This window comes from Salvelinus sp. IW2-2015, linkage group LG13 (genome assembly GCF_002910315.2).
Source record: "Salvelinus sp. IW2-2015 linkage group LG13, ASM291031v2, whole genome shotgun sequence".
NCBI lineage: Eukaryota > Metazoa > Chordata > Actinopteri > Salmoniformes > Salmonidae > Salvelinus > Salvelinus sp. IW2-2015.
In genome coordinates, this window is record NC_036853.1 from 46305703 (window position 1) to 46318683 (window position 12981).

Below are 12981 nucleotides of genomic sequence, written 5' to 3' on the forward strand. Positions count from 1 at the left end.
TTTTGAACTGGTACTGTACATACGGGATGTTTTCACTTTTGACACTCATCCTGTAACAGAACTGGTATCAAAAATAATATAATTTCAATCAAGGAGTGTGATTTCGTATGAAAAAGATAAAAACAATCATTAATGTTTGGCATTTTGTATTTGCCATTTTTTGTAGTGCAACTTAACATAACTGGCCCTTTCCTTTATACATGAACAGTTAAACATTCAATTAGAATGCAATCATTTCAGTCACTTACTGAACACTACAGTTTGTATTTTTTTCTTCTTACGAGGCACTTGTAGTCAAGTCTGATTCATTGAATGTTGCTTCCATCTAGTAAAAAAACATTGGAACCAGAAATATAAAGCATGACCCCTTAACTGAAACTCCTGGGCCTCTAAATTTATCTGGATTATCGATGTTCCCCACAACCATCTTTTCACAGCCTGTAAAAGTGCATTGTGTTGTTTGGCATTGTGGTTACGGTATTTACCATGGTTACAGTAGGCTATTACAAGGGTGATTACTCCACTCGGCAACTTGATCTTTTTGGCCGTAGCTGTCGACCACATCCGGGGTGATGCTTCTCGTCCTCCTCCACGTCTCTGTGACGGACTTGCCCACCAGCTGGAAGATGTCCTCTGGGCCGGAACGCCCTTACGGCTCGCCACCCTTGCACCCCCAGCATGTCGCATACCAAGCACCGTGCCTTTGGGGATCGCCACCTTGGCGACACTGATTTCCCCAGCTGGCAGAGAACACAATAATGTATTAAAAGAAGTTCTGATATCCTTTCCTGTTTGAAGCAACGAACCAAAGATCATATAGCCTATAGGGTACAGAGTTTTTTTCAGGTCAGATGACGAGGTTAAAAACACCTGGCCTTAAACACACACCCACCCCTGAATTGGCAATAAATGCTTAAATAATGTTTGTAAAAAAATGACCCCATTGTCTTACATCAGATAGCCTGACTGCCATTAACGCATTGCAGATGGCCATGTGATGCGTAAGACAAGCCATCTGTTGGAATACAATGAAAAGTGCCCATCCAGGAAGTACCTTATCGTGGCATGGCTTCTCACAGGGCAGCATCTGCTTGATGCCCGTCCCCAGAGACCTCTCCACCAATCGAATGGCTTTCACCAGCTCTGTCAGCTCAGAGGGCTCCAGAGAAGCTTCGTGGTCACTRCCCTTCCAGCTCTTGTCCAGGGTCACATGACGCTCAATGACCTTTGCCCCCAGCGCCACTGCTGCCACGGAGATGTGGACCCCAGACTCGTGACCGGAATATCCAATGGGAATATCAGGGAATTCCTTCTGGTATTCCTATGAACGAGATCAWGGGTCATTTTCCTGCCTCGAAACATGTATTCTCTCTGGACTTAGCCTTAACCACAGACTAGCAATGTGACTGTTGTACTAGTGGTCCATTGGGGCGGCAGGTAGCCTAGTGGTTASKGCYMTGGGCAGGAACAAGCTGACAAGGTAAAAATCTGTCATTCTGCCCCTGAACAAGGCAGTTAACCCACTGWTCCTAGGCCGTCATTGTAAATAAGAATTTGTTCTTAACTGACTTGCCTAGTTAAATAAAGGGTAAATAWAAWAWWWAAATAACAGAAATAASATGSACCATGTGTTTAGGGGTGATCTTGACTGAAACAATTCCTTCATTCAAACCAATGAAAAACTCTTACTGCGATGACACGCAGGTTGACATCTTCAGCCTCCAATGGGTAGGCACTGGTGCACTGCAGGATGCAGAAGTTCTGATTGTGTTTCTTGACCGTCTGGTAGACCCGTCTCATTGTCTCCATTGACTGCATGCCACTGGATACCACCATGGGGCGACCTAGCATTAAACCAAAGAGATGTGAGATTTCACACAACAAAAAAACCTACGCTTCGCTTTATTATTGATATTGCACATTTTTTTACTACACTTTCCCGAATATAAAGTAGACCAAATAATCGAATTACTTCAGAAGCTAAAATGTTCATTTTTACATTTAGCAGCCTAAGACACCCAATATCTATCATACTGTAAACTTTAAAGCCACTGACCTTTTTTTGCAGTCTTTTCCAGATAGGGAAAGTTATTGGTGTCCCCTGAACCAACTTTGAAGAAGGGCACATCAAGCTCATGTAGGAACTCCACAGCCATCTAACAAGAGATARACAACAAATAATMAATACAGTTTTTATATGCATTATACAGGCCTAATCAATATAGTACCACAGTAYGAGTCATAATACCCCCAAAAACCTAACAGTCAAACAGGGAAATGGTTCCAATTGTTTCCCCCCCATTCATTTTTCCCATAGGGGATTTTAGAAACTCTTKAAATAAAYGCTGTGTTTCATGTAGGATCACCCTGGCGTGACGTTTTGATAACRGTGTAAATCTCTCTAGGACAAGGTGACTTKTCAATTTATTTGCCTGTATTTACCCCACAAAAAAATAAATGCTACTTAGCTGCTAATGTGGCTGTCAGAAAGAACTACAAATGCCAWGATGATCTCCACGACACTGCTGAATCGAGGCAAAGGTAAGAATCTCTGGATTAACTATATACAAATCATCACCCTGTCCGAGAGAGATTTAGATGGTTATCAAAACGTCACGCCAGGGTAAGGAGTCAGTAAACACAGCCCTTATTTTAGGCATTTCTAAAATTCCCTAAGGAAAAATTAATTGTGAAACAATTGGAACCATTTCCCTATTTGACCGCTAGGTTTTATGGGTATTATGACARCTCCACAGTGGGGATCTATGGGCCTATTCCACATCACCATCARTCTTACCTCGTCCATTCCTGAAGCAGTAAAGAAAATTCCAACCTCCTTTGCATAGTTCTGCAGCTCTACGTATTGTATATGACTGAACTCAAGATGGCGCTTGTGCTCTCCGTATGTCTTTCCCCAGGATTGTTTGGAGGTGTACGGACGCTCCAGGGCACGCTTGTTGAACTTGTACTCAAGCTCACTCTTCTGAAACTTGGCGCAGTCTGCCCCGCAGTCCTGTGAATTGATTGTCAATARGAGTAGGGTCACATAGTTGTAAAATGTGTTGCCAAGGAGGATGAGGAGGAAACCTTGTTTAAAATCTTCTATCATTTATTGCGACTGGGGTGCGGCACTTTGGGGTGTGGACCCACCTAAGTGCCGCATGTCATGATGACACTCACCTGTCTCGAACAATGAGAGAAGACTTGAAATAGACAAGATGGCGACAGACATTGTCGGATTACCTCAGAGCAAAACATTAATAAATTCAAACCTGCAACTGGACAATGACATTTTGGAAGATAAAGGTTTGGCTGAATGAAAAACAAAGATAGCATCGCCAAGTTAAGGTTGGTCGAAATGTCACTGTGCTACACCAAACAGTACCTAACCTAACTCACATTAAGGCCAGAATGGCATTTCACTGTACTTTGTGCATGTGACATTAAAAGCTTAAACTTGACTTGAAACTTGAATGGATATCAAACATCTTTGGTTAAATCACATTATCATGTGCAACAATCTATAACTAACACACCCACTGCCTTTCATAAAACACAGTCAAATGGTGTGATCATTTCATATATGGGGGTGGGTATCTGTTGTGCCATATCTCTGGCAGGAAATCAATTTCACACCATATCAGTCCTTAATAAATTGACCAATAGATGCCCATGGTCTCAATGGCACAAGTTCAATTTGAATACAGCCCAGCAAGCAACAGAGCAGACTAATGTTTTGTACAGTCATATGCACTGAACGATCATTTCCTCATTGGCACAGTAGCAGGGCAGCAGTCAGACAGGAAGCAGTGTCATGACAGAGACTGGACTGTCAGTTTTAAACGGCCAAAATAGTCAAATGCATTTATACTAAAGAAGCCGCTAGTTAACTAGCAAGTAGTCAGTACCATGGTCCCCAATACAGCAGCTGAGCTAAGTTAAACTGGATATATTTGCTACTAAATTACCTTGGCCATTTTGATCTTTTCTTGGAAATTTCGATATCTCGCTGGTGGTTCTGTCAATTTCCTGCAATAATAAAACAGTGGGTTTAGAACCCCAATCATCTGCAGGACACACAGCTCGAATTTCAGAGGCATTTTGGAAATGTGATAATGACGTGTTTCCTAAATGTTTTGTAAGCGATAGATGCGGTTAGATGTCTACTTGCTCTGGAACCCGTAGTACAGTGGACAGTCAGGTGTGTGTTTCCGCGGGTAGAAGTCGAGCTAATTATTCCCACGTTGCAACCATCGGAATCCACGTGGTTTCCTCTCCACTCATGTTTTCAAATAACGCGTTTCCCTTCACTCACAGGTCATTTTCAGGGTTTCTCCAAGAAGTCAAATGTGAGGACATTCGTAATTAATATTTTATTATATATTTATTATACAGAAGAAGTATAAACGGATTAATTTTTGAATACGTGTATATTGACTTTTTAAACACAAAATTCCTTATTTCACATCCTCCAGATAGAAAGTAAACAATCACACATTTATATAATAATGTCTTAAGACAGTCAAGTTCTACTATATTTAATCTAATCTGTTTGTTTCTACTATAAAAAATGTATATTGCAGATTGAAATTCATGATAGAGCCGACTGTGTTCTAATGCAAACTCACCGATCAAGGTTATTATTCTAGGAGCCTTTATGTTTACTAGGCTGTAGTTTGTGGTTTTTGGGGATTATGCACTTCGTTCCACTGGAGGAAGTATACATAAAGTGATGGACCAGGTCATATGTTTGGCTAACTCAATCTTGAGCCGTGATTGGATTGTAAAGAAGAGCCTAGACTGGTACAAGATTTAATTGGTGGAAGGAAACTCTCTTGCCATTTTACACCATCCCAAGCTTTTTTAAATTTAGTAGTACTGTAAGAAGAATAGTAGGCCTACCTTTAACTTTATCTGGTGAACGAAGTGGGAAAAAACAACAAATGAAGTCAAGGCACATTTGTTATGTTTATGTAAAATTGTAGAATTTTGAAATTGAAAAACATATTTTTGGATGACAGCCAGGTGTATTTTGTTACACCAAAATGAACATCTGTTTTAGAGGAATGAAGATCAACAGTCTGCCACACAAACATTTTTTAATTGTCCACAATGAACACTTGTGATGTAGAGTAAATATTATGTAACTAATAACATTTTCAGCTAGAGTTATTAAGGTTAAACTTGTCATTCACTAACAGCTGAAAAAAACAGCTGCAACAACAGCAAAAAAATCCACGTTTAACATGTTATGTTTATGTGATATTGTAGAATTTTGCTTCTGAAAAATATATTATTGGGTGACAGCCAGCAGTATATTGATTGTTACACAGAAATGACAATTTTTTTGGGGGGGGGGATGATGCAACTAATGTAGACATTAACAAATGCATTTCTATCACTTCCAAAATAAAAACATTTAATTGAGGAGGATTACCAAGATGGCTGCACGGTGGCTTCAATACAGCGCCACKTGTCAYTCYTCCAGGGTTTATGCACATCATTGTTCGAAAACCCCATTAGTAAAAAAGGGCTTAAATTATAGTTTCAGTATAGCTTTAGTTTTTCAAATGTTTTTCTTCATTATTTTATTTCAGTTTACTAAATAGTTTTTCATTTTTATTTTATTTTAAGTTTTTGTTTACCATATTTAACCTTGCCGGCCACATTGCGTGTGCGAGCGATGCAAAATTACTAATTACTGTACTTAAATGTTATTCAATCATTTCCCCCACATRTCTCACATGCTTAAACGTGCCTCTGTGTAGCCAAGAGCTAAAATAGAACTTGGTTCTATTTGAGATGCACATGTGTTGACTGTCGCCTCCTTATTGGATATAAGGAAAAAGATACAAACCCACGTGGATGCTTGACAGACACGAGGAGAGYATAATTAAAGATAATTAACTAGGTTTCCCTTTTCATCTGTGGATTTATCGCTGGAGTAGAGAAACACACGATTTTGTATGACTCCGGGTCAAAATTCTACAAAGAACCAGCTAAAAACAGGACAATATGCAGGTAAAATAACAACCCAATGTTCATCTCCCAGGACAAATTAACTAGCAACAGCTAGCTACCTAAATGTCCATGATTGTTTCATGTGTGTTTCGACCTGTCCACAAATGAATATAGTCTGTTCACAGTTGGCTTTGATGTTTTAACCTGGGTGTCAAGATCACATCTGATGTGGATGAACAAAATAAGCATGCGGATGCAGGCGTGTTGRCAGTAGAGTCAGCAGGTTACAACTTCCCCAAACCAGCCCCTCAAGTGCATACACATGTTGATTTTGACTATCCCCATCAGACTTTAGTTCATGACACGCAGGTTAAATTAGCAAAACCAACTACGGTATATTCATTTGGGGACAGGTCAAAACACACAACACATTCATGGATATTTAGCTAGCTATTGCTAGCTAATTTGTCCTGGGACATGAACGTTGGGTTGTTCGTTTAGTTTAAATGTAGGGTCCCTTTTTTTGCTGGATCTTTGCAGAATTTTTTATCATACAAAATCATGTTCTCTACTCCGACAATTAATCCACAGATTAAAGGGGAAACCTAGTTAYTTTTTAGATAGGGTTCTTTGATTAATCTCTTCTCGTTCAACTGTCAATCACCCACGTGGGTTCGTATGCTTGCGAAAACCAATGAGTAAAATGGAGAGGGGGACTTGCAGGTGTTAAGGTTCTGAAATAGAACCAAATTCTATTTCAGTGCCAGGCTATGCAGACACCCGTGAGCAGTTAAATAGTTGAATAATGGGTACATTTATTTTGCAACGCTCCCACACGAAATGTGGCCTGTCTGGTGATACTGATAGTAGTTGGGATTGATGGTCTGTTTACATAGCAGGTTATGATAATTAACGTGGCAGGTTAGGGGAACCAACACAGTAGGTTAGGTGAAATAACAGTCAGGAGACTGAGGTTAAAGTGAGGAAAAGGATTAAAGTAAGACGTTGCTACAACACTAACGTTGTCAACAACTGTTGTCCCTGACACGACCACTAGATGAAGATGTAGGTCTACTCCATCTAGCCACAATGGTGACATGTAAACAGACGATCAGTCCTGGCATACCATCAATATCATAACACCTGTCTAGTCAGCATATTGACATGTTTGTTTTACATAGCATCTTTCTATCTGAACGTTCCACAACGTTGTGTCCTGCTGAACGAACGCACCCCTGGTTGGCTCAGCCCTTGTTGTTGTAGCCGTCCACCATACGTGGCGTGATGCTCCCATCCTCCTCCACGTCCTCTGTGACGGCCTTGCCCAGCAGCTGACCCATGTCTTCAGGAGAGATGCCCCTCGGCTCGCCCACCTCACCCCCAGCATATCCATACTCAGCACCGTGCCTTTGGGTATCACCACCTTAGCCACCACTGACTTCCCCAGCTGGAAGAGAAAATAATATGGTGATTTCCTCCTACAGTATGTGCTGTTGTACAAAGAGAATACTTGATGTATTGATGTAAGGGAGGTTTATGACAAACATAATGGGCCTACCTTATAAAAGAAATTAATATAAAATCATTATAATTTGAGAAAGTTATTATTAACAAATGTCAATGGGAAAAATATTTATTTACATTAGTATTCCGGTGCCCCCGCACATAGACACTGTACCAGCACCCCCCTGCATATATTGTTATAATTTTTACTGCTCCTCTTTAATTACTTGTTACTTTTATCTCTTATTCTTATCCATATTTTTTTTAACTGCACTGTCGGTTAGGGGCTCGTAAGTAAGCATTTCACTGTAAGGTCTACTACACCTGTTGTATTCGGAGCATGTGACTAATAAAATTGTATTTTATTTTATTTCATTCAGACCGTTTGCTTGAGACTCGAATTGAACTCAGGTGCATCCTGTTTCCATTGATCATCCTTGAGATGATTCTACAACTTGATTGGAGTCCACCTGTGGTAAACTAAATTGATTCAACATGATTTGGAAAGGCAAACACGTCTATTTAAGCTCCCACAGTTGACAGTGCATGTCAGAGCAAAAACCAAGCCATGAGGTCAAAGGAATTGTCCATAGCGCCAAGACAGGATTTTGTCGAGGCACAGATCTGGGAAGGGTACCAAAACATTCTGCAGCATTGAAGGTCCCAAAGGATACAGTGGCCTCCATCATTCTTAAATGGAAGAAGTTTGGAACCTCCAATACTTTTCCTAGAGCTGGCAAAACTGAGCAAACAGGGGAGAAGGGCCTTGGTCAGGGATGTGACCAAAAACTCGATGGTCACTCTGACAGACCTCCAGAGTTCCTCTGTGGAATGGGAGGACCATCTCTGCAGCACTCCACCAATTCAGCCTTTATGGTAGAGAGAACAGACGGAAGCCCTCAGTAAAATGTACATGACAGCCCGCTTGGAGTTTGCCAAAAGGCACCCAAAGGACTCTCAGACCATGAGAAACATGATTCTCTGGTCTGATGAAACCAAGATTAAACTCTTTGGCTTGAATGCCAAGCGTCACGTCTGGAGTTAATCAAGCACTGCTCATCACCTGACCAATACCATACCTACTGTGAAGCATGGTGGTGGCAGCATCATGCTGTGGGGATGTTTTTCAGTGGCAGGGACTGAAAGACTAGTCGAGGGAAAGATGAACAGAGCAAAGAACAGAGAGATCCTTGAGAAAACCTGCTCCAGAGCGCTCAGGACCTCCGACGGGTGAAGTTCACCTTCCCACAGGACAAAGACCTAAGCATACAGCCAAGACAATGCAGGAGTGGCTTCGAGCAAGTCTCTGAATGTCCTTGTGTGGCCCAGCCAGAGCCCGGACTTGAACCTGATCATCCGGACTTGAACCTTGAAGGAGTTCCCACATATGATGAGCGCTTGCTGGCTGCTTTTCCTTCACTCCGCAGTCCAACTCATCCCAAACCATCTCAATTAGGTTGAGGTCGGGTGATTGTGGAGGCCAGGTCATTTGATGCAGCACTCATCACTCTCCCTCTTGGTCAAATAGCCCTTACACAGCCTGAAGGTGTGTTGGGTCATTGTCATTTCTTGTTGAAAAACAAATGATAGTCCCACTAAGCGCAAACCAGATGGGATGCCGTATCGCTGCAAAATGCTGTGGTGGCCATGCTGGTTAAGTGTGCATTGAATTCTAAATAAATCAGATGGCGTCACCAGCAAAGCACCATCACACCTCCTCCTCCATGCTCACGGTGGGAACCACACATGCAGAGATCATCTGTTGACTAAATTTGGACTCATCGGACCAAAGGACAGATTTCAGTCTAATGTCCAATGCTCGTGTTTCTTGGCACAAGCAAGTCTCTTCTTATTGGTGTCCTTTAGTAGTGGTTTCTTTGCAGCAATTCGACCATAAAGGCCTGATTCACAGTCTCCTCTGAACAGTTGTTAAGATGTGTCTGTTACTTGAACTTTGTGAAGCATTTATTTGGGCTGCACAAACTCTAATGAACTTATCCTCTGCATCAGAGGTAACTCTGGTCTTCCTTTCCTGTGGCAGTCCTCATGAGAGCCAGTTTCATCATAGCACTTGATGGTTTTTGCAACTGCACTTGAATAAACTTTTTTTCCGGATAGACTGACCTTCATGTCTTAAAGTAATGATGGCCTGTCGGTTTCTTAGCTTATTTGAGCTGTTCTTGTCATATATGAACTTGGTCTTTTACCAAATAGGGCTATCTTCTGTATACCACCACTACCTTGTCACAACACAGCTGATTGGCTCAAAAGCATTAAGGCACACCTGTTAATTGAAATGCATTCCAGGTGACTACCTCATGAAGCTGGTTGAGAGTATGCCAAGAGTGTGCAGAGCTGTCATCAGGCAAAGGGTGGCTACTTTGAAGAATCACAAATATACAGTTGAAGTCAGAATGTACATACACCCTAGCCAAATACATTTAAACTCAGTTTTTCACAATTCCTGACATTTAATCCTTGTAAAAATCCCTGTCTTAGGTCAGTTAGGATCACTAATATATTTTAAGTATGTGAAATGTCAGAATAACAGTAGAGAGAATGATTAATTTCAGCTTTTATTTCTTTCATCACATTCCCAGTGGATCAGAAGTTTACATACTCAATTAGTATTTGGTAGAATTGCCTTTAATTGTTTAACTTGGGTCAAACATTTCGGGTAGCCTTCCACAAGCTTCCCACAATAAGTTGGGTGAATTTTGGCCCATTCCTCCTGACAGAGCTGGTGTAACTGAGTCAGGTTTGTTGGCTTCCTTGCTCGCAGATGCTTTTTCAGTTCTGCCCACAAATTTTCTATGGGATTCAGGTCAGGGCTTTGTGATGGCCACTCCAATACCTTGACTTTGTTGTTCTTAAGCCATTTTGCCACAACTTTGGAAGTCATTGTCCATTTGAAGACCCATTTGCAACCAAGCTTTAATTTCCTGACTGATGTCTTGAGATGTTGCTTCAATATATCCACATAATTGTCCTTCCTTATGATGCCATCTATTCTGTGAAGTGCACCAGTCCCTCCTGCAGCAAAGCACCCCACAACATGATGCTGCCACCCCTGTCCTTCACGGTTGGGATGATGTTCTTTGGCTTGCAAGCCTTCCCCTTTTTCCTTCAAACATAACGATGGTCATTATGGCCAAATAGTTATATTTTTGTTTCATCAGACCAGGGGACACATCTCCAAAAAGTACGATCTTTGTCCCCATGTGCAGTTGCAAACTGTAGTCTGGCTTTTTATGGCGGTTTTGGAGCAGTGGATTCTTCCTTGCTGAGCGGCCTTTCAGGTTATGTCGATATAGGACTTGTTTAACTGTGGATATAGATAATTTTATAAACTGTTTCCTCCAGCATCTTCACAAGGTCCTTTGCTGTTGTTCTGGGATTGATTTGCAGTTTTCACACCAAAGTACGTTCATCTCTAGGAGACAGAACGCGTCTCCTTCCTGAGCGTATGATGGCTGCGTGGTCCCATGGTATATATACTTGCGTACAATTGTTTGTACAGATTAACGTGGTACCTTCAGGCATTTGGAAATTGCTCGCAAGATGAACCAGACTTGTGAGGTCTACAATTCTTTTTCTGAGGTCTTGGCTGATTTCTTTTTATATTTCCCATGATGTAAAGCAAAGATGCACTGAGTTTGAAGGTAGCCTTGAAATACATCCACAGGTACTCCTCCAATTGACTCAAATTATGTCAATTAGCCTATCAGAAGCTTCTAAAGCCATGACATCATTTTCTGGAATTTTCCAAGCTGTTTAAAGGCACAGTCCACTTAGTGTATGTAAACTCTGACCCACTGGAATGTGTGATACAGTGAAATAATCTGTCTGCAAACAATTGTTGGAAAAATTACTTGTGTCATGTACAAAATAGATGTTCTAACCGACTTGCCAAAACTATAGTTTGATAACAAGACATTTGTGGAGTGGTTGAAAACTAGTTTTAATGACTCCAACCTAAGTGTATGTAAACTTCAGACTAGTCAACTGTAAATATATTTAGATTTGTTTAACAATTTTTTGGTTACTACATGATTCCACATGTGTTATTTCATAGTTTTGTTGTCTTCACTATTATTCTACATGTAGAAAATACTAAAATAAAGTAAAAACCCTTGAATAAGTAGTGGTGTCCAAACTTTTGACTGGTACGTATGTAAATGTGATATTCCGGTTTAAATGTTTTATAAATTAGCAAACATTTCTAAAAACCCTTTTTTGTCTTAAGTCATTTTGGGGTATTGTGTGTCGATTGATGAGAGGGGGAAAAACGATTTAATACTTTTTAGAATAAGGCTGTAACGTAACAAAATGTGGAAAAAGGAAGGGGTCTGAATTCTTCCGAATACACTATGTCAAAATATACCATATAAATATTTTCCCTTTGCCATTCATAATATTAACAGTCTCCAAAAAGTATGTCACATTTATTTTCAATTAAACCTCCCGAGGCCAACTCACCTTGTCATGGCAGGCTTTCTCAGCGGTAGCATCTGTTTGACGCCCGTGCCTTGGCCCGCTCCACCAGGCGGATGGCTCTGACCAGCTCGGGTCAGCTCAGAAGGCTCCAGCGACGCTTCGTGGTCGTTGCCCTTCCAGCTCTTGTCCAGGGTCACGTGACGCTCCACCACTTTTGCCCCCATTGCCACTGCTGCCACGGTGATGCTGATACCCCTCTCATGGCCGGAATATCCAATGGAATATCAGGGAATTCCTTCTGGTATTCCTACAGTATGTCGGGAAAATGGAGAGTGAAATACCATGGGTCAATTCATTTCCTTCCCATCGGAACACAAATATGTCAAATTCTTGTCTCTCTCTCTCTCTTCCATTGCTGTGCACTTGACTCAACCGACGTTTCCTTATGACATTACCCCAGGGTGACAACAGATAACGTGCTGATCCTGCTCGACAACCCCTTCCTTGTAATAAACCAATGGGAAGTCTACTGCTAGACACGTAGGTTGACATCCTCAGGATCCAATGGGTAGGCACTGGTGCACTGTAGGATGGTAAACTTCTGATTGGTTCCTTGACCGTCTGATAGACTCGTCTCATTGTCGCCATTGACTGCATTCCCACTGGATATCACCATAGGCCGTCCTGAAGTTAAACAAAGTTGTAATTTCTACAGTAACTAACTTCACTGATATGACACATATTACACATTTTGACAGGCACATTCAGAGTATAACATTTAACTTTTACCACAGTAACGTGTGGCAAAGATGTAGTGCATATATAACACAGTGTTAACTTAAAATCACTGACTTTTTTGCAGTCAGTTCCAGATAGGGGAAATTGTTGGCATCGCATGAGGCAACTTTGAAGAAGGGCACATCAAGCTCATCCAGAACTCCACAGCCATTAACAAGCGTTGCGCAAAGCAGTTGGGGTAGTCATGCATGTTTTTGCTTGAAATCCGGAATATCTACACAGTCACAGCAAACTAATTCAATAGACATTAATCATGGAATAACCTCTACCTCGTCCATTTCC

The 12981-nt window shown here is 41.2% G+C and overlaps 1 protein-coding gene and 1 pseudogene across 1 annotated transcript; both read right to left on the minus strand.

Annotated features, from left to right (window-relative positions):
- Window positions 1-215: 215 nt before the first annotated feature.
- On the minus strand, window positions 216-4011 carry LOC111971591 (sialic acid synthase-like). The gene is made up of 6 exons (XM_070446311.1): window positions 3969-4011; window positions 2798-3013; window positions 2057-2156; window positions 1690-1844; window positions 1055-1321; window positions 216-740 (listed from the first exon to the last, which is right to left on the minus strand). Exons 1-6 carry the CDS (start codon window positions 3975-3977, stop codon window positions 516-518), a joined length of 972 nt encoding a protein of 323 aa, XP_070302412.1. The 5' UTR covers window positions 3978-4011; the 3' UTR covers window positions 216-515.
- Window positions 4012-4955: 944 nt separating this feature from the next.
- LOC111971281 (sialic acid synthase-like) overlaps window positions 4956-12981 on the minus strand; it is an 8321-nt pseudogene continuing 295 nt past the window's right edge.